This window comes from Lutra lutra, chromosome 9, assembly GCF_902655055.1.
Source record: "Lutra lutra chromosome 9, mLutLut1.2, whole genome shotgun sequence".
NCBI lineage: Eukaryota > Metazoa > Chordata > Mammalia > Carnivora > Mustelidae > Lutra > Lutra lutra.
The window spans coordinates 66,536,712-66,555,483 of record NC_062286.1 but is presented as its reverse complement, the minus strand read 5'-3'; the positions used below and the strand labels follow the sequence as shown (position 1 = coordinate 66,555,483).

The following is an 18,772-nucleotide window of genomic DNA, read 5'->3' as shown; positions in this document are numbered from 1 at the left end:
CACCCCTAATAGTTTTACTTTTATTCTGTTGACCCTGCCTCTACTCCATCTAACAAAATTATTTGTTGATTAAATAATGCAGTAGCTGTCCAAGGTGTCCTATTCCCCTGTGGTAGGTGAACACATGAATTGAGAAAGCAGTTTCCAATTTCAATTTTACAGAAATAATGAGAAAGTAACAGAATCATATTAGAAACTTTATCAGCTTTGATTGGTTTGATTTGAATACATGTTAACTTCCTACCAAAAATGAAGTTGCCTCATACATGTCTGGGCACGTGCCTGTATATGGGTATGAACCTGAGTAGGTGTATGTGTGAGTATATGTGCATGGGTGGGAGTAAATGCAAGCCAGGTGAGAAAGAGGGCCTTGAGCCTGCCGAGTAAGATTTCTGAGGTGTCTTTTAACAACTTCTTTTAGAATGTCCTTTCCTCTTTTAGATGAGGTGTGTTTTTTTTTTTTTAAAGATTTTATTTATTTATTTGACAGAGAGAGATCACAAGCAGGCAGAGAGAGAGGAGGAAGCAGGCTCCCTGCTGAGCAGAGAGCCCGATGCAGGGCTCGATCCCAGGACCCTGAGATCATGACCTGAGCCGAAGGCAGCAGCTTAACCCACCGAGCCACCCAGGCGCCCCATAGATGAGGTGTCTTCTGATACCACAAACTGCTCAGGAAAAAACACGGATAAGGAGAGAAAACCATCTTATATAACATTCTCTCTTCAGGTTTCAAATTATGAAATGTGGTGATTAGAAAAAAATTCATCAGTGGGTTTAGTAAAGTTAAACAATGCCAGGTATGTCAACTGCTCCTGTATTTTGGGAGAATAATTAGAGTTGAACTAATTCTCTAAGAAGCCTCTTCAACAACAGTTTGAAGGATTCAACAGCAAACTCTGAAATACAGATATACTGCTCTTCATAATTACATCTGAGTAAAAATTTAGTAATTTTTGGTAAAAAAATTATTTTTTACTAATATTTGGTAAAAAAAAAAAAACCTGAGATATTTAAGGGTTTTTTTGTTGTTTTTTTTTGTTTTGTTTTGTTGTTTTTTACCAAATAGTAAAAATGTCAACCACAATTTAATGGCATGCTCATCTGTGACTATATGTATGACAGGAGAACTCTGCTGCAAAATATTTCACAAGTAAAATCTAACCAATCACCATAGAACAAAAAAAATCTTCCTTAATCCAGATTGTGATAGACCCAGTTTCCAGGGAGGACACTGAATAGAATTCTGTGAGTTGTTTCCCATTTTGGATCATGTTCTACACCTCTACTCAAGGGAGTAGGTAGATTCCTTATAACACTCATAGCTGTTTAGGGAGCAAAATTTGTTTCATTACATTTGCTGGAATTTTTTGGGATTTAACAGTATGGACAGTGGTAGTTCCAATTCCCATAATGATTCTTATTTTACCTGGACATACATAAAAGCTATATACGCAGTTTTTGTAGATGTCTCTGATTCCATTTCCTACTTGACACTCTTACTTCATCTACAGTTCAAGTATAAGCTAGTTATTAGCTCCCAAGGGGCCCTCAGTAAACTGGGTTCTTTCTTCCTGGGCCCCTGGAATCTTCTTACCTCCCAAGCAATGCAGGTCTTCCTACCTTGGGAACAGAAATGCACTTCTTTAAGTCACCTACACCCAACTAAGTGATTTTCCTAGACTCTACCCTTCAGCATTTGAACAAAGTTGACTTGAAAAGGGTAATTTCTGGCTAGTAGTTGAGGAAAATGACCAATATGGATTGCTCTGAATCTTTCTTATTTTAGAGAGCTTTATCAAGTGCCTTGAGCTTGTTCACAATATCAGAGAATTTATATATTTTCTAACATTCCCCTCAAACAACCATATTTTCATTACTCATCATTAGATTTCTGAGGAATTATATATTTGATACAAAGAGGCATTCACAATTTAAATGACTTTTCAGAAAGTAAAAAAGAATCTAGTATTTCTAATTACTAGTTTTGCTCTAGGGATAATAGAAACCTGTTTATTCACCAACGTTTATTAAAACAATCTAGGATATAAAGAATAGACTTTATAGTTTCTTTTAAGCTGCTTAAGCTTAAAATGGGAACAAGGTATCTAAGACCCCAATTATTAATGAGAAATTTGATAACATATATAGTTGGGAAATATACCTTATATACATTTGGTACTTAATAGCTCATTTACAAGGATGGTTTTAGAACTCAGAGTAAACTATAAGCCTGTGCTCTCTGATGCTTAAAAACCATTCATTTATTCAATTAGACACACACACGTGCACAAAAAAACCACATTTGCTTAGTGTCTATTCAATAATAAATAAAACAGGACACAGTTCAGGAAGATATTTAGATAGAGTTGGAGGAACATATTAGTATTTTGCTAGGGAGCTACTGAAGATGGAACTGGTCATAGATGTTTGCTGTGCAGCTCAGCATCAAGTGTGTTTCTGTTTAGGTTTTCCTCCACCTACCACTTTGCCTTTCCTCATTAGCCTTCCTATCAGCAGCTCACTGTCTCTGGGGACTCTCCTGAGAAACCATTCCAGGGTAGAAGGAACACAATGCTGATTCTCACCTATTCTGCTTGGCTACACTGATTGTTACTTCCTCTACTGTTTGGATTTTAATTTCCTCATGACACCTCTCAACTTCCTCTCATCATTCTCTTTTAAACAGTCCATTCTAGGGGTGCCTGGGTGGCTCAGTGGTTAAGTGCCTGCCTTCAGCTCAGGTCATGATCCTGGGGTCCTAGGATTGAGCCCTGCATCAGGCTCCCTGCTCAGCAGCTCCCCCTGCTAGTGCTTGAGCTCGTGCTCTCTGTCAAGTAATAAATGAATAAAATCATTTTTTTTTTAAAAATGGACCTTTCCAGGAAGGAACCAAACTTTTGTTCTTGACCACATTTCTGGGGACATTTTTTTTTTCTGTCCAAATATAGATTTCAGTAAATTGGAAGGATACCTGTATTACAAACTGGTGACACTTTTAGCAGTTCGTTATGTACTTCTTGTGAAGTCCCGTGTGTTACTTTGCTGGACTATTGTTGGTTTCTTTTATTGATTTTTGTTCACTGAAGGGTTGATGATGCCAGATTCTCTAAGAACAATGAGCACTCCTTCCTTCTATTTTGATTTTATCAAAGTGCCCACAATAGATAGTAGTTCTCAAACTGGATTATGTTTTTGAGCATTAGCTGAATGGGTTTGTGTTCTATTTGATCAATTTCACTCGTGGTATTGCTTGGTTACCCTTCACTAGGACAGATGCACAATTATTTGAAAAGTAGTTCAAGGTTTAAAAATTGATTTTGCTCAAATCTGAAGTTTTTCAGTCTATTTAATACACATTTACATAACATTGGTTCACTGTCTCTCCCTCCTTTGAATCTGTAGGCATATGAAATTGACAGCAGTAAGTTATCCATGCTGCTGCTGATATCTTGCCACTCAGCCTTCCTTTCATGTCATTTCTTCACCTCATCTTTATTAAATGTTTACAGATCAGTTAGGTTCAAACTACAAGCCTGAAATTGTGGCTAAATGCTTGCAATGACAGCTGTAGTTTTCTGCCAATATTTGAATGCAGTTTTCTTGCTCAGTTTTGTTTTTGAGTGTGCAATTTGCAGATACCTCCTGGAAAAAGAAGCTTGCTAATGGATTTCAGATGTGGTATGAAGTACTTATTTGTACATTCGTGCAAAATCAAACACATTTGGGACAAATTTTGTTTATTCTTTGGTTTCAAAGAATAGAATTGTGCCAGTAATTCAGCAAGTGTAAAGGCAATCCCTACAAAAGGGGCAACTTGTTGATTTCAAAGAATACAGTTTGAGACTTTCTGCTGGAGAAAGAAATAATGAGCCAGCAACCAGTGCACATTCCTGAAGTTACCCAGGCTTGCAATCCTACTCTCATCTGCTTCTTTCTGCTGCTACGGGGAGAGGGAAATTCATTCCACAGATAAGTATTAACTAGTTGTTTTCTGTTTTTTTTTGTTTTTTTTTTTTTTTTAAGATTTTATTTATTTATTTGACACACAGAGAGAGAGATCACAAGTAGGCAGAGAGGCAGGCAGAGAGAGAAGAGGAAGCAGGCTCCCTGATGTGGGGCGCTATCCCAGGACGCTGAGATCATGACTTGAGTTGAAGGCAGAGGCTTAACCCACTGAGCCACCTAGGCACTCCAGTGTTGACTAGTTTTAACAAGGATCTCATCTTTGATGAGAAGTAAATCTTTGATCAAGTTTAAATAGAACAGAAGACACCATGGGAACACTCTTAAGTAGAGTGAGATGTCAGCTGGGCATCCAGTAGTGGAAGGATCTCCTATCACTTTGGTAAATGAAAAATGCTTTAAGGCCAAACTCAGAGTCAACCTCGTCATTTGTGACTCTGCATGAACTAAACCTCAAGACAGCATTAACTCATCTTGCCAGATTATGCTGTGAGCATAAGGGGGATGCCTATAGAAGGTATAAATATCTCTTAGCACCAACCATTACCACAGCCAGAGCAGAATTTAGAGTTTCACTGACAGTTCAAGACTGTTATGGTATTTCACATTTGCAGGTTTTATAAAGAGATGCACAGTCTCTTGTTTTCTTCTTTAGATGCTTCCTTTCACTCTAGACTACACATATCATACCCTACTAACTAGAACTCATCATCACTCATGTTTAGGAATCAGAGTCCTGGTGATGACAATAAGAAAGGTGAGAGAAGTAAAACAGAAATATTCTCTCCTAGAAACAGAATATATATTTTTGATGGTTTCTTTTTCCTACTTCACATTTTCCCATGTGTGAGGCAAACGTGATAACCACTACACTACGGAAACTACATTTTCCCTTGTAAAGTATTATGACCTTACCCTCTGATTTTTGTAGCTGAATTCAATTTTCGGAAGTTAAGTTGGGGCATTGGTTCTCAAACTTGAACACACATCAAAATCACAGGATTGTTAAAACACAGATTGTTGAGCATCATCCCCCAGAGTCTCTGATTCATAGGTCTGATGGGGTCCAGGAATTAGCATTTCTAATAAATTACTGGATGATGCTAATGCTTCCAGTCTAGGGACCACACGCTATGGAAGGTAGTTATACAGCATAGTCTTTTGTGTGCAGAAGTGTGATCATACTGACCTCTTTCATTCTTTCACGTCAAATAGTTGCCATTCAATTTTTATGAAGCAAATTTAAGGACACTTCTTGAGTCCTTATACATATGCATATACACATTGTTCACAATTGTATATAGAAATCTTTCTTTTTTTAAGATTTATTTATTTATTTGAGGGAGAGTGAGACAGTACATGTGCATGAGGAACGGGGAGGAGCTGAGGGAGAGGGAGAGAAGAGAATGTCAAGCAGATTCCCCACTGAGTTTGGAGCCTGTAGTGGGGCTTGATCTCATGACCCTGACATCATGCCTGAACTGAAACCAAGAGTCCAGCACTTAACCAACTGAGCCACCTAGGCACCTATATTAGAAATGTCTTAAATTTGAAGGGGCAGGGGGTGGGAGGTTGGGGGAACCAGGTGGTGGGTATTGGAGAGGGCACGGATTGCATGGAGCACTGGGTGTGGTGCAAAAAACAATGAATATTGTTATGCTGAAAATAAATTTAAAAAATTAAATAAAAAAAAATCTAAAAATAATAAAATTAAAAAAAAAAAGAAATGTCTTAAATTAACTAGGCATTCAGTGACTATAGTAATTTGGAAAAGTAAATTATGAAACTGTGCTAGATTTTTCAGGAGAAAATCAGTCACGTCTATTGCACTGCATCAGCTTATTTAAAAAGTTATTAAGTTATCCCTACAACCTCGACCCCCATTTATTTACATGGCTTTAGAGAATTTTTAGATACTCAAAGGCAATTAACAACTAAAAGCAATGAAAAGCAGTAAGCAGGCTAAATACCCATTTTCCTTTCTGCTTGAAGTATTTGTTTCTGTTAATATCCTAATTTACTCAATTATAGTCTTCCTTTTGCAAAATACATATTTTCTGAGATCAGAGTTCTTCACTGGGTTGTATAATTATATGTAACAAAAATTGGGCATTTCCTCACAATACTAACCAAAACAATGAGAAACCCTAATGACATTCGTAGAGGATCCAAAAAAAGAAAAAAACCCCAAAAAGATAGTGTTTGAAAGCTCTTTTGTTATGACAATGCCAGGTATGTTAAGCCACTTGATTACACTATAATTTATAAGTCCTCTTTTGTATATGAGATCATTAAGTTTCAAATGAAAGAAGTCAAAGAAAGACTTCCCTAGCATCTGAGAATCTGTACATGTTAGTTCAAGTTTCTCTTTTTAAAAGTACATGTATAGATAATAACTTCTTTCCTTTTCAAAATAGTATTTTAGTTATCCTTATGTTTATAAAGAAATGTGCAAAAGATAATAGGTGATCCCCAACAATGCAGAGCTTTTTAAACTCTGAGCATAATTTTTTTTGTTGTTCCTTTAAGCTTTACAAAAAGGCAATTTTTTCTCTTTGGCTTTTTAGTTGCTCTTGAATCACAGACAACAGTGATAAAAATGAAATCATTTAAAATACAGCTAAATTTTTTTCCAGTTTGACAAACAAAATTTTATAGTTGAAGCATGATATTTAATTTGGCTGTGTGGTACATTTTTTCCCCCAGAAGAAATGTGGAAAGATGAGCTACCTATTGTATGACATGTATCTCAGTATGTAGGTGCTAATGTCTAGGTATTTGGCACATGCAAAGTCTAGAACAATGTGGAAACCTGCTTAGTGACAAACCGGTAAGTGGGATCCGGACAACGGCAAGGGAAGTCCCTGTCCAGGTACTTAAAAATCAGTGAATTTTGGTTTTTGAAAATTCAAAACAAATTAAAAAAAAAAAACAATTTCACTGAACAAACAGTGCCATAACCTGGAAAAAAAAATGGCTTTAACGTTGAGAAGTTCTCACTCTTGGCTGTGAGGTGCAAGAGATTCGGTTATTGGGGTGCGCTAGGGTGATCAACCACCCCAGTTGTTGAGGACAGAGGCATTTCCCAGAATGCGGGGTTTTCAGTTTTAGAACCAGGACAGTCTTGGTTAAACAGAGACAGTTGGAAACCCTGGGTTGTGTTTTCACATCTGTCAGTTATACTTTATATAATACAAGCCAGGTACTGTACTTGGCTTGAGTCCATAATCAGCTTCATTAGGCATTTGTATCAAGTTGACTTTTTGATGTTGCAGTTTCTTTGGCAAGTTAGTAATAATACCTGTGAATCCTGACCAATTTTAGTAATGGCTTAACTATCAGCTATACAAAATATCTTATGTTTAATTTTTTGAAAGTTGAATTAAGTAAACAAATTCCTTTAAATTGAGCAATCAATACTTTCTCTTACTTGCCAGTTCCCAAATGATATTTTTCTATGAGAATGAGGCTTTTAGAAAGTTATATATGCTTTTAAAAATCCTTTCTTAACTTGAACTAGTGATTTTGAAATCCATTGCCTTTGAGGAAGATACACAGAGACTAGGCAATAAAGTTGTAGAAAGATTAAGTGACCCATCAATGGGTTATAATATATTCCCCATTCATTCATCTCCCTTTTGGAGCAGATGAGTATCTGTTGGCTTTTATGTAGATGATAGCTCATAGACAAACAGTTTCTAAAACTTTATTTATACATGACTCCAGGTATGTGACAGTACAATGATATTCATGTAGTTTTGTGATGTAGTTTGTCATGATATTCGTGACAGTTTTATAGCTGTCAAGGATGGTGCCTGTCATTTGAAATTTTCAGTGCAAATTGCTCCCCCAGTATCACCCATGGTTGGCAAAAATTGTCTGAAAAAACTTCCTCAGTGTGAACTGATATTTGGAGGTAATGTTGCTTTTTAAACCTCCTGCTTTTGCACAACATTGAAAAATTCTGGACAAATACATGAAAAAGGAGTAAAAAAAAAATCATGTTTTCACCGATTGTTAAAACACAGAAGGCTGGTCAAAAACATATTTATAAAATAGGGGCACCTGGGTGGCTCAGTCATTTAAGCATCTGACTCTTGATTTCAGCTCAGGTTGTGATCTCAGGGTTGTGAGATCAAGCCCTGAATGGAGCTCCATGCTCAGGGGGCGCCTGCTTGATTCTCTCTCTGCCCTCCCCTCTGCCCACTTTCTTTATGTCTTTCTCCAAAAATAAATAAATAAAATTTTTAACAATATATTTGTGAAATAGAATACACTTAAAATATCTACTGGTAGGGACACCTGGGTGGCTCAGTTGGTTGGGCAGCTGCCTTCGGCTCGGGTCATGATCCCGGCGTCCTGGGATCGAGTCCCACATCGGGCTCTCTGCTCATCAGGGACCCTGCTTCTCCCTCTGCCTCTGCCTGCCATTCTGTCTGCCTGTGCTAGCTCTCTCTCCCTCTCTCTCTGACAAATAAATAAAATCTTAAAAAAAAAAATGTCTACTGGTAGTTAAATTATTAGGCGCCATCTGTAACTGGTACTAGTGTGTTCAAAGGTACAATTGACTTTAACACCAAAGCACAGTACAGATTTCAGCCATTACATAAAAAAATCTCCTCAGCTTTAGGTTATGTAATGATAAACTGTACCTGTTGAAAAATATATGTGGAAAAAAGAAATAATTTTAATACAAATATGACTCATCTGCAGGCATTCATTTATTCCGATCCAGCAACCATGGTAAATGTGTTTGGATTACTGGGCATAGTATGAAACATTTAAAAGGGAGTGGAGAACTTTATTAAAACAGAAGGCTCTTCAAACTCTACAATGATGTCAGAAATATAGGTCCTTGGAGCACATTATTGTTTTAAGCGGAGGTCCCCGCACTTTCACATTGGTTATAAAACATTATTTTGTGCTGCTGGCCTGGAATGAAAATGTCATACATCTGCAGGCAATTAGAAGAAGCTGGACTGCATGTTTGATTAGCTCAATAATAAACGGGCACAAGTGTGACTCCACTTATGTTAGTCAGATTCCCTAGACAGATTATCCTGTTGTTATCATATGAAATAACCCCCTTTTATCAACAATTAAGTAAATCCACATTTATGGGCACTTTGCAAAATTGTGAGGTGGGAAGAAATCCAACTTAAGCCTTAAGTCATCCAAAAAACTTTTAACCCTGCTTTCAATGATACAGACCCCAATCCCAAGTCTTAAAGAAATTGGTTGAATTATATAGAACAGTTGGGTTAGAAATACCCAATCAGTAAGTGTGTTTTTAGCATCTATCATAAGCAAGGTATTTAATGGTTTTAGCTTATAACTAAAGAAAAAAATTCTCACAGAATTAAGAATTACAAATGTTTTAATCTGTGAAAAGTAATTTTGTAAGGTCTAAGTCTTTTTAAAAAAATTAAATAGATTTCATTTTCATTATTCACATTTTATTATGCAGTTTCTACTATAACCAAGTGAATCTTGTAAGTCTTGAATATGCTCTATCCTAGAACTTCTTCATTCAGTTCTAGGCATTGTTCTTGAATTCAACCACATTCGCCAATGATAGGTATAAGCCACTTTAGGAAATGACCCATTCATTTTTTTTTTCTCCTAAGTACCACTAAAATATATAACTGGAGCATGAAAAATAATTCAGTATAGAAAAGTCAATACTTAAACTTCAGTATCACTTTCTAGTTTCAGGAAAAACACCACCAAACCTTCCAATTCAACTAGATATTTAAATAACACAATTAAAAGTTGTTGTCTTAAATAAACTCAAGATACTTTTTATCAATATTCACTCAAACACATATACATAAAGTAACCTCATGAGGCTATCTCCTTGACATAATCCTTAAATTAAATATCGGAATATCAAGCAGATGCTGAAGCATTCATCATCATTATTGGAATTCTGACTCATGACAGTAACACAAAACAGATGCTAATATGATGCACCCTCTGAAAAGTGACACCATCACGGCATGGGTTAGCTCTTGATGTGGGGTACTTAAAAATTTGAATACAAAATATAAAATATTAAAAGTCAGGGTATGATAGGTGTCCTTCATTTATAAGCCGTTTCAAATCTATCTCATACAGTAGATAAAACTCCACACCAGTGCATAAAGGGCAGCATCTCAGGGAAATAGAAGATGCTTCTTTTCCTCACTCAGAACAGGTAGAAGGTTAAAAACTCCTGGACCCTTTCTGTTGGCCAATATGTACCAGGCACCTGTGGTATAAAATGGGGTCTACTCTGTCAGCCCCGGGGCTGTGCAAAAGGAGTCTGGGGCTCCTATGGCCTTGTCAGTAACGAGCTCCACACCAGGCAGATCTGAAAGGGTTGGCTAAGTAGGAAAAGGGCAACAAAATCTCATAGCACAGTCCAGTTAACTAATATCCTACACATCTTCAAAGCCCAAGATTCTTATCATTTTGTTAGCATGAGTCTACAGCTGTTTCTAGAATACACAGTGATGTGTACTCTTTGTGAAAATAAACAGAAAAACCAAGCAGATGGTGCCATGGTGCAAGTGATATAAGAGAAATGTGCTCAGATGAGAACTGAAAAAGATAGAAATGTGGAGTGGGGGAGACTCCTCAAAGGTAACGAGAAACAGAAGTCCCATTTCTTTATTCCTCAGTGAGAAAAATAAATTAGTGGCAAGTTCAATAAAAGGAAAACTTGAGAACCCAAAGGAGGACATTTATGGAGTAGCTTGACGCACAATTTCAAAGTCCAAATGAATAACCTGACTGTTCCTTCTGACTGCTGTTGACTCTGGCTCCGCCTGCCTGCGTTTGAAGGCTAGTTCTACTCTCACCACCTGTGTGACCCCTGATTCCCAAACTTGGCTGCAGGCTTGGAACCACGTGGGGAGCTTTAAAAAATTGGGGAGGCCCAGAACCCATCCCCAGAGACTGTTATTTAATGGGGCTGGGGTGTGGCTTGGATGTGGAGGTTTTAAAAGCTCCCAAGTGACTATAGATGGTTGCCGCTATTGTTGACAACCACTGATGACCCCTCTCTCCGAGCCATGGCTTCCTCATTTGTAAAATGAGGTCGATACAGGCAGCAACCAACTTTTAGGATTTTTGCAATGATTAAATGGTAATTCAGGCAAAGCACTCAGCACCATGGTGTGTGGGAAGTTCTCAGTAAACTGGAGCTGTTAATCCTCACCACGAGGTGCAGTTGGACAAGAACGTTCTCATTAGCATAGTAAGTCATGCTTACCTTGGCACACGTTATGCTCACTCTGTTCGTAGCCTGTTGCACACTGGATCCGGTGAGAAGGGTTGGAGGGGATGCGCTGAGGGTCAGCTGGGTTTCGCCGGATGACAAAGTTATTTCGGCCAGTCTGCACTTCCGGGCCTGCAACTGCGGCAGCGCTGGCCACGAAGCCGCCCCCGGGCATCACTCCACTGGCTGCCATGCCCGTGGCTGCCACGCCCCCAGCGCCTGTCCCTGACGAGGCGGCTGCATTGGCCGCTGCACCCACGCCTTCCGCAACGGGTGTTTCTTGCTGAGGTTGCTCATTATTGACAATAATCTGGGCTGTTTTAGGAAGGCAGAGGTATCCTCCGTAGTGATTGACACATTTCATTCCACCTTTGCAAGCGTCTGGGACAATGTCACATTCATCAATATCTGTGGTCAGCAATAAAATAAATCAGGAATCTTCTCAGAGGGAACACCAAACATGTAAATATACACTCACGCCTTTTTGGTAGAGTACAAAGAGGACAGGAAGAGTGACATGAGATGGAGACAGAAAGCTATGTTCAGACGGGAAGTCTTTGAAGTTGGCTCACCTTTGCACTGCTGTCTTACAGGATCCCACTCATATCCATCTGTGCATTGCTGTGAAGAAAACATCAAAGATGGGGCCAGGAGACAGTTAATTGGTGTATCCACTTCCTAAGAAGTCACTCTAAAAGCTTCATTCCTATGACAACAATCCTTATTCTAGAGTCCCAGATAGATCATGAGGTGGATAGTTTAACATTCCCTAGATTTTCTCCCTCCCTCCCTTCCTTCTCTCCCTCCTTCTTTCCTTCCTTCCCACCTTCCTTCCTTCTTTCTTTCCTTCTCTCTCTCTCTCTCTCTCTTTTTTTCTTTTGACAAATCTGTGCATTGGATCACCTCCAGGCTCCCTTCTCAATCACCAGCTGCCTCAACTCTTGTGTTGTATTTGGTACAGTTGCTCATCACCATCTCAGAATTCTTTTCTCTGTCTCAATACTGATCTTCCCTAATCTCCTTGAATGCCTGTTTTTTGCTTTATTTGCCCTTCTTCCACATTAAAAATTTTACCAAAAAGAAAAAAAAAAAATCAACCAAGTTCCTTTATTTAGCCCTTGACTCTTCCCCTCCTCTCTCAATTCTCTTAGAGCATTCCAGCACCTGCCTTTCTTTACCTGTTCAGCTGAGTCTCAAGCCTCCCACTCACACCTTGGCCCACCTCCTAGCTTCAATTCCTGAGTCCTCTCTAGTTCACTCACTAAACAAACCATCTACTGAGTACCTTCTCCTATTGGGCACCGTTCTAGTCCCTGGGCATGCAAAGATCATGAAGACCGTGTCCTTGTCCTCAAGTGGCTCACAGATCAGAAGAGCAGACAGACAGGTAGACAAGTTGGAGCAAGATTTCAGGTGCTGTGACACATACATATATGTGGAAAGAGTGATGGACTCTGTCCAGGGCTGTGTGTGGGCATGACAGAGTGGAAGAGAAGGCTTAATGGGGGAAGTCACAAGTGAATTGGGTCTTACAGGATCTTTCCAGGGAAATGTGGGAATTCTAGGAGGAGGGACCATGAGAACAAAGATGCAACACTGTTAAAGACAGAAAGAGCTGCAAGTAGTCTGACTGGGGGCATGCAGTCAGAGGGACAAGAAGGAACCAATTCCTACCTTGAATGTCAGCGAATCTCAAGCTTTATGATCAAGCTTAAGTCACCCAGGGTGCTTATTAAAATGCAGACCCAAAGGATCAGATTCTGCAGGTCTGGGTAGGAGACTTGGAATCTGAATTCCTAACAAGCATCCCAGGTGATTCTGACAGGTTGCCTGTAGGCTATTTCTTGAGAAACGCTACTATATGTGATAAGAGGCCTCTGAATAATTTTATTTATTTACTTATTTTCCCTGAAGCATTTTTAAGCTCAGGAAAATATTTGACCAGATGCAGATTTGAGGAAGATGCTTCAGGAAAGATAGAGCAAAAGTAGAGTGAACAAACCAATACACTTGAATTCTTTTAATAGCGCTGAGAGTTGCTTATGCACACAACAGATTCTCGGCAAGTAAATAGCTGAATGGAGACAGCTCAGTTTAAAGATTTTAGCGGGATCTGAAACTTCACAGGGTGAAAACTATACTCACTTTATCTTTGAAGCTAATTCTTTCCAGTTTCTCCAACCTGCCCAGAGTGCCACCACCCTTCTTAGGACCTTGGATTATAACTGTACACTGACTTTTCCATTTATTTTCCTTTAAACTCTGCTGACTTCATGTCCATGTCGTATCTACCATGTTGGTGTGTAAGCCTTCCTGGCCTCGTGAATAGGCAAGGCTGTCTGGCTGTCCTCCATATCTCTGTGTGCTGCACACAGCCTCCAAGACAATCTTTCTTGCTCTCTTGATTGTATTACTCCTATATTTAAGACCTCACACTGACTTGCAGACCTCTCACCTCCCATTTCTGCCATCTCCAGTTTCCCCTCACCACCCAGCACCAGCCCACCTAAACCTGTCATCTCTTCAACTTGTCTTGGGTTGTTTTTACCCCTAGACTTTGATCATGTCACTTTCTCTGATTCTGATGCCTCTTCAGCCGTTCTAGATTAATCTGACGTCATTACTTCTTTCAAGATTCAGCACAGAACTTGACCTCTTCCAATATGCCAGTGCTGACATTAATTACTTCCTTGCTTTTTCTATCTCTTTAGCATTTATATAATTGATACAATTATAATAACGTGTACTTGCTTAGGAACTTTGTAGTTCAACAGTATTTTCCCAGTGTAAATTCCATGAGGTAAAGGTCTAGATTTTCTTAGTAAACAAATAAATTTAAGTTCTTTTGCTGGTGTCAGAACTGCTTATGCACATGGTAGCTACTTGGCAAGTAAATGGCTGAATGAACCCTAACTTTAAAATGGAAGGGGGATATGACGCTGTCTTGTGAATATGAGCTCAATTTTCCAAAAAGTACCTTTCAAGTCAGGCACAATGACAGTACACTGAATAATCTATTTGCTAACTAGAGAGGGCATGCAGATTGTGATAGGTATTTAGTTCCAGTACATTTAATACGGATCTGCTATTAAACAAGCCTAAACTGACTAGACCACTCGCTGGCTGTGTAGCCTTCAGCAAGTTAGATACTCTCTCTGATCTTCAGTTCTGCTATTGGTGAAAGGAAGATGATACCACTTCCCTCAACCTTTGCTATGGAAATGAAAGGAGATAGTATCCCCACAACGGGGTACTCACAGAGTAGTTATATTTTATTCTTTAACCATAAATTATTAGGCATACACAGTTCAAGAGGCAATAGACCTAATTTTAGAACAAAAAGGATGTCATATCTGGAAAATCTGCTATAATAATAATGAACCCTAGTTAGTGGTCTTAAACTCTAGTTTAATCCACAGAGAACTTTCTCTGCTAAAGATAATTGTAATTTAGTTGATGAACCAAAGAGAAGGAGGTATAAGACAAGCAACTGTAAAAGCAATAAAATATTTTATTGGATGAATATAAAAATGGGTAGTTAATTTAACTTTAGCTCCTTAAGAAAGTAGTAAGTTTAGCCTGAATAACAAAACATTCTCATTTGAAGATAAACAGCACATGTACTCATTTCTTGTGCTTTATTTATCTTCAGCAGAGGAAGCATCTACATTTATCATTAAGTTAACAAAATATTTATGTGAGACCCTACTTGATTTATAGTTGATCTGAACAACAACAAAGAACATTTTCCAGATGAATACTAACATTTCGGGGATAATAGGATACCAAAAAGTGAGATAATGTTTATTATCAGTAATTGACATTAGCTCACTTTTAGGAGTTTTATTTTCAAAAATTTTTCACATTCTTTTGAGTAGGATTACTTCATTTTAAATTGGGAGCAAGTAGAAAAATATGTTTTTCATATTGTGATCCAGGACAAATGTCACTTGCCTCATGACACTGGTTAAAGACTAGAAGACACAAAACAAAAACAAACAAACAAAAAAAGAAAAGAGAAAACAGAGGTGTAAACAAATTCGCTGAAAGTGAAGTAAGTACTGCCCTCTGTTCTCACTACATCCATTCCTGATAGTCAGATGATATTTTCGATATTTTATTAAACATTGGTAATATCTATGCAATCAACTAATTAATCAAATATTACTTGGAAGTAATCAGATGCAATTAATTAGAAAATGGAAAACCAAATTTCACACAATGCATTTTAAGACCATTTTAGCCAAGATGCATCCTTGTAGCACATAAATTCTACCTGAAAGGCATTTATATGAATTATAGTTATACTAAATGGATATATAGTCTTTATAAATCCAATAAGGGCCATTTACATGAGAACATAAGTCATATATACAAATGAGGTATGTGCTTTTGTGATGTTTGTTTTTATTTGACTTGTCTTACTCTGCAAGTTTTGGTTTTATCTGCATGTATATAGGAATCCAGGCTTTCCAATTCCTTACCCTCATTAATTTATTAGATGTGTTAGAAACATGTAGCTTACTTTGGTTTTTGTTTTAAAAGGGTCTCCTTTTTCAGTCTTGCAGAAATCATTACATTTTGGTCCCTATCTCAATTGGTGATCTAAATGAAATTTTGGAGGGACCACGGGTGATTTAAACAAATCTTAAATGTGAACCACACTAAAGCGTTGTTTAATTTATTACCCTCCACAGCCTGCAGACCACATACACTGGCAGGAGTGGATAAAGTCACCCTTGTGTCACCGAATCCCGCTGAACCGCACTTATCTCAAATTCCATCACCCCTTACCGTGTACGTGATGGTTTCTTCGGTGTCCTGTGACTTGACCAGCGCCAGAGTCAGCATAGTTAGGAAAAGGGTTTTCAACATCGTGAATCTCAAAGAAAACACAGGACAAACTGATGCTTAGAATCTACTGCAGGGGAAATAACAAAACTTCAGCTGTGCAGTAATAAGCAAGGAAGGGCAGGAGGGAGAGGCTGAGGTTCCATCATACCCGATTTCCAATCTCCTTTCTCATTCCCCTCCCCCACCTCAACCTTGCCTGGGCCAAAGGAGGCACCAAAGACTGTAAAACGGCTGCAGAGTTACATTTCACTTTACTCCATCCAGCTGCGCTGAACATGTACAAAGGATATTCAGCAAGGAGTTTCTACGGTTCCTACACAACAGGCTCCAGAAAGGGTGTGGAAGGGAAGAATAGAGGGTAATTAATTTCAAGGAGATGGTGCATTTATTTATATATGTGTGTGTGTGTGTATGAGAGAGAGACAGACACACACACATACAGAGAGAGAGAGAGAGAGAGAGAGGAGGTGGGGCAAATCTCATATTCCTTGAACATTCAGGCTTTGCCTATATGCTCACCTCCAATTAGTGAAGTTCCTTGCACAGCTTAGCAGAAATACCTGTGAACTAATACAAATGACCTTGGCCTCAAACTTTTTTTAAAGCAAAACACCAAAACAAAACTCAAAGAGCTATCTCCTCCCCTAGTAGAATACCTGCCCTTCAGAGTTCCTTCTCCTATCGCCCGAACAAACCCTCAAAGTGGCATTTCCGTGCCATTCTCTTCGCGCAGTTTCGTGTGAAAGCCCCAGGTCGTGCGAAAGCCCCAGGTCGTGCGGAGGGAGCAGCCCCAAGCGTCCGATTCTCGGTGCCTTATCAGTCCCTTGGTACCCGGCACGCTACCTTCAGGATCCGGCTGCCTAGAGCCAGAACCCGGGGACCACACCGCAGCTGCGTACTAGTTTCCAGGAGGCCGACCTGGCGCCCCGGGGGAGGTGAGGTTCCCTCTCCTAAGTTAACAGGCTGCAGCCCCGGGAGCTGCTCTGCGCTCCCGCTTTTCACCAGCTCCTGTGGAATCCAGGTGCGGCTTAAATCTCGTACATTAGACCCCTGAAACTTTCAAAACTTCGTTTATAGGCACAGCCCAGTCGTCTGATTGTGGGCGCGCACGCACTTGCCCATCCAAACAGATGTCACCCCGGTACTCGCACATGCTGACAGATCGCATTCCGAGACCGTACACCTCCACCTCCCTCTCTGCCTGAGAGATCTTGCACAGTCCGGGGGCAGTTCTCGGGTACCCTGCACCCTTGAGGTTACCCCACTTACTTCCCTGCGCGCGGCCCGGCGGGCACTGGGGGGCGCCAGGGGCTCCTACCTGCGCGGCCGCGCTGCTCTCCCGGCCTGGGCAGCGAGGAGAGAGCGGCAGGGGAGGGCAGCCCAGTGGGTCTGAACTGGCGAGTCTGGCAGCGGCCGCGGCGGCAGAAGGAGGAGGAGGAGTAAGGGAGGGAAAGGGGAGGGCGAAGGGGGGCGGAGGAGATTGCTGAGGGAGGCGCAAGGGTTGAGCCGGGCGCCGCAGGCCGGGCGGGAGAGCGCTCTGAGCAGCAGGGTCCGCGCCCCCTCCTCCGAGTGCCCTCTCCGCCTTGGCGCCTGCCCTCCTCTGCCAGCCGTTCAACCCCAGTTCCCAGACACTCTGGAACCCCAGGCCGAAGATGGCATGCTTGGCATGTAAGGTCTTGGGTTTGAATCAGCCTTGGTGATGCTCCAGCCTTCCCGACAATATCTCATGCCCCGTAGAGGAAAAACATCTCTCCCAGAGAGCTGCTCAGGGTCCTGAGAAACTGGTTAAACATCCCCCCCCCCCCCATAAGTGAATCCTATTAATTAACTAACCCCATTCATTGGACTGGTTGTTGTTGCCCTTTCTTTCAGATTGTTTATTTATTTATTTATTTTATTTTTGCGTGGGGGAGGGTCTGCTTCCTCAAATGTAGAAAAAAGAGAATCCGTTCATTCAACAAGTATTTATGACCTACTATGTGACAGGGTTGGCAATGGACCACGTATAGCTCATGGTAACAAAATTGTGAAGTCAGGTTTGGTTTTGGTCTTGCAAACCTCCCCTGTGTATGGGCCCTTTTTCTTTACCTACTGCTTCTCTTCTCTCCACTGGTTCACTTGCGGGAGTCCCCAGTTCTGGTCATTCAAAGTTGGACATTTCATTTTCACCCTTCATACTAATGGTGGAATTTCGGGAATCTGGAGAGCAAAAAAAAAAAAATTTTTTTCTGGCTTCTTCAAATCATACCACACAGATTGCTATTATCTCTGAAGGCTCCAACTCTATGGTCAGATTAATAGTTTGCTTCCAAGGCAGTCATGTCTTCTAAAAAGCAAACAGCCAAATACAACTTCATGAATGAGACGATGTGCCAACTGAAGGTACTAAGGACTTTGACCCCCAGCAGGAGACAGAGGGTGGGAGAGAGAGGGTCAGCTCCTTCCCCTTTTCTGCTGGCCACCATGGAGAAGATGGTAGACAGTGTAGGAGGCAGAGGCTGTTGGGTGGAGGCCTCTCTCCTTATCTCTGGGGTATGCAGTGGGTTGTCTAGACCTTGCCAGATTGGTTGCAAGCCACACAATATTGAGCAAGATCAAAGGAGCTTAATGGCCCTGAACCTTACATAAGTATGTGGGATTTTGCTAATGGTATTGAAGATTTTTACTACCAAAATTCAAATAAGTTTGTTTTCC

General features: G+C 40.1%; 1 protein-coding gene across 3 annotated transcripts in view; it reads right to left on the bottom strand.

Annotated features, from left to right (window-relative positions):
* Window positions 1-17,656, bottom strand: part of EFEMP1 (EGF containing fibulin extracellular matrix protein 1) — a 66,121-nt gene extending 48,465 nt beyond the window's left edge. Inside the window, exons 1-5 of one of the 3 annotated variants that reach the window (XM_047745697.1) lie at window positions 17,397-17,656; window positions 16,598-16,645; window positions 16,019-16,106; window positions 11,797-11,845; window positions 11,219-11,632 (exon numbers count right to left, since the gene is read on the bottom strand). In XM_047745697.1, the coding sequence (XP_047601653.1) occupies window positions 11,219-11,632; window positions 11,797-11,845; window positions 16,019-16,099 (544 nt within the window). In that variant the 5' untranslated portion in view covers window positions 16,100-16,106; window positions 16,598-16,645; window positions 17,397-17,656. Of the gene's footprint in view, window positions 1-11,218; window positions 11,633-11,796; window positions 11,846-16,018; window positions 16,107-16,597; window positions 16,646-17,347 lie in introns of all 3 variants that reach the window. The other 2 variants (XM_047745698.1, XM_047745696.1) reach the window with 2 other exon arrangements.
* Between the last annotated feature and the right edge of the window lie 1,116 nt (window positions 17,657-18,772).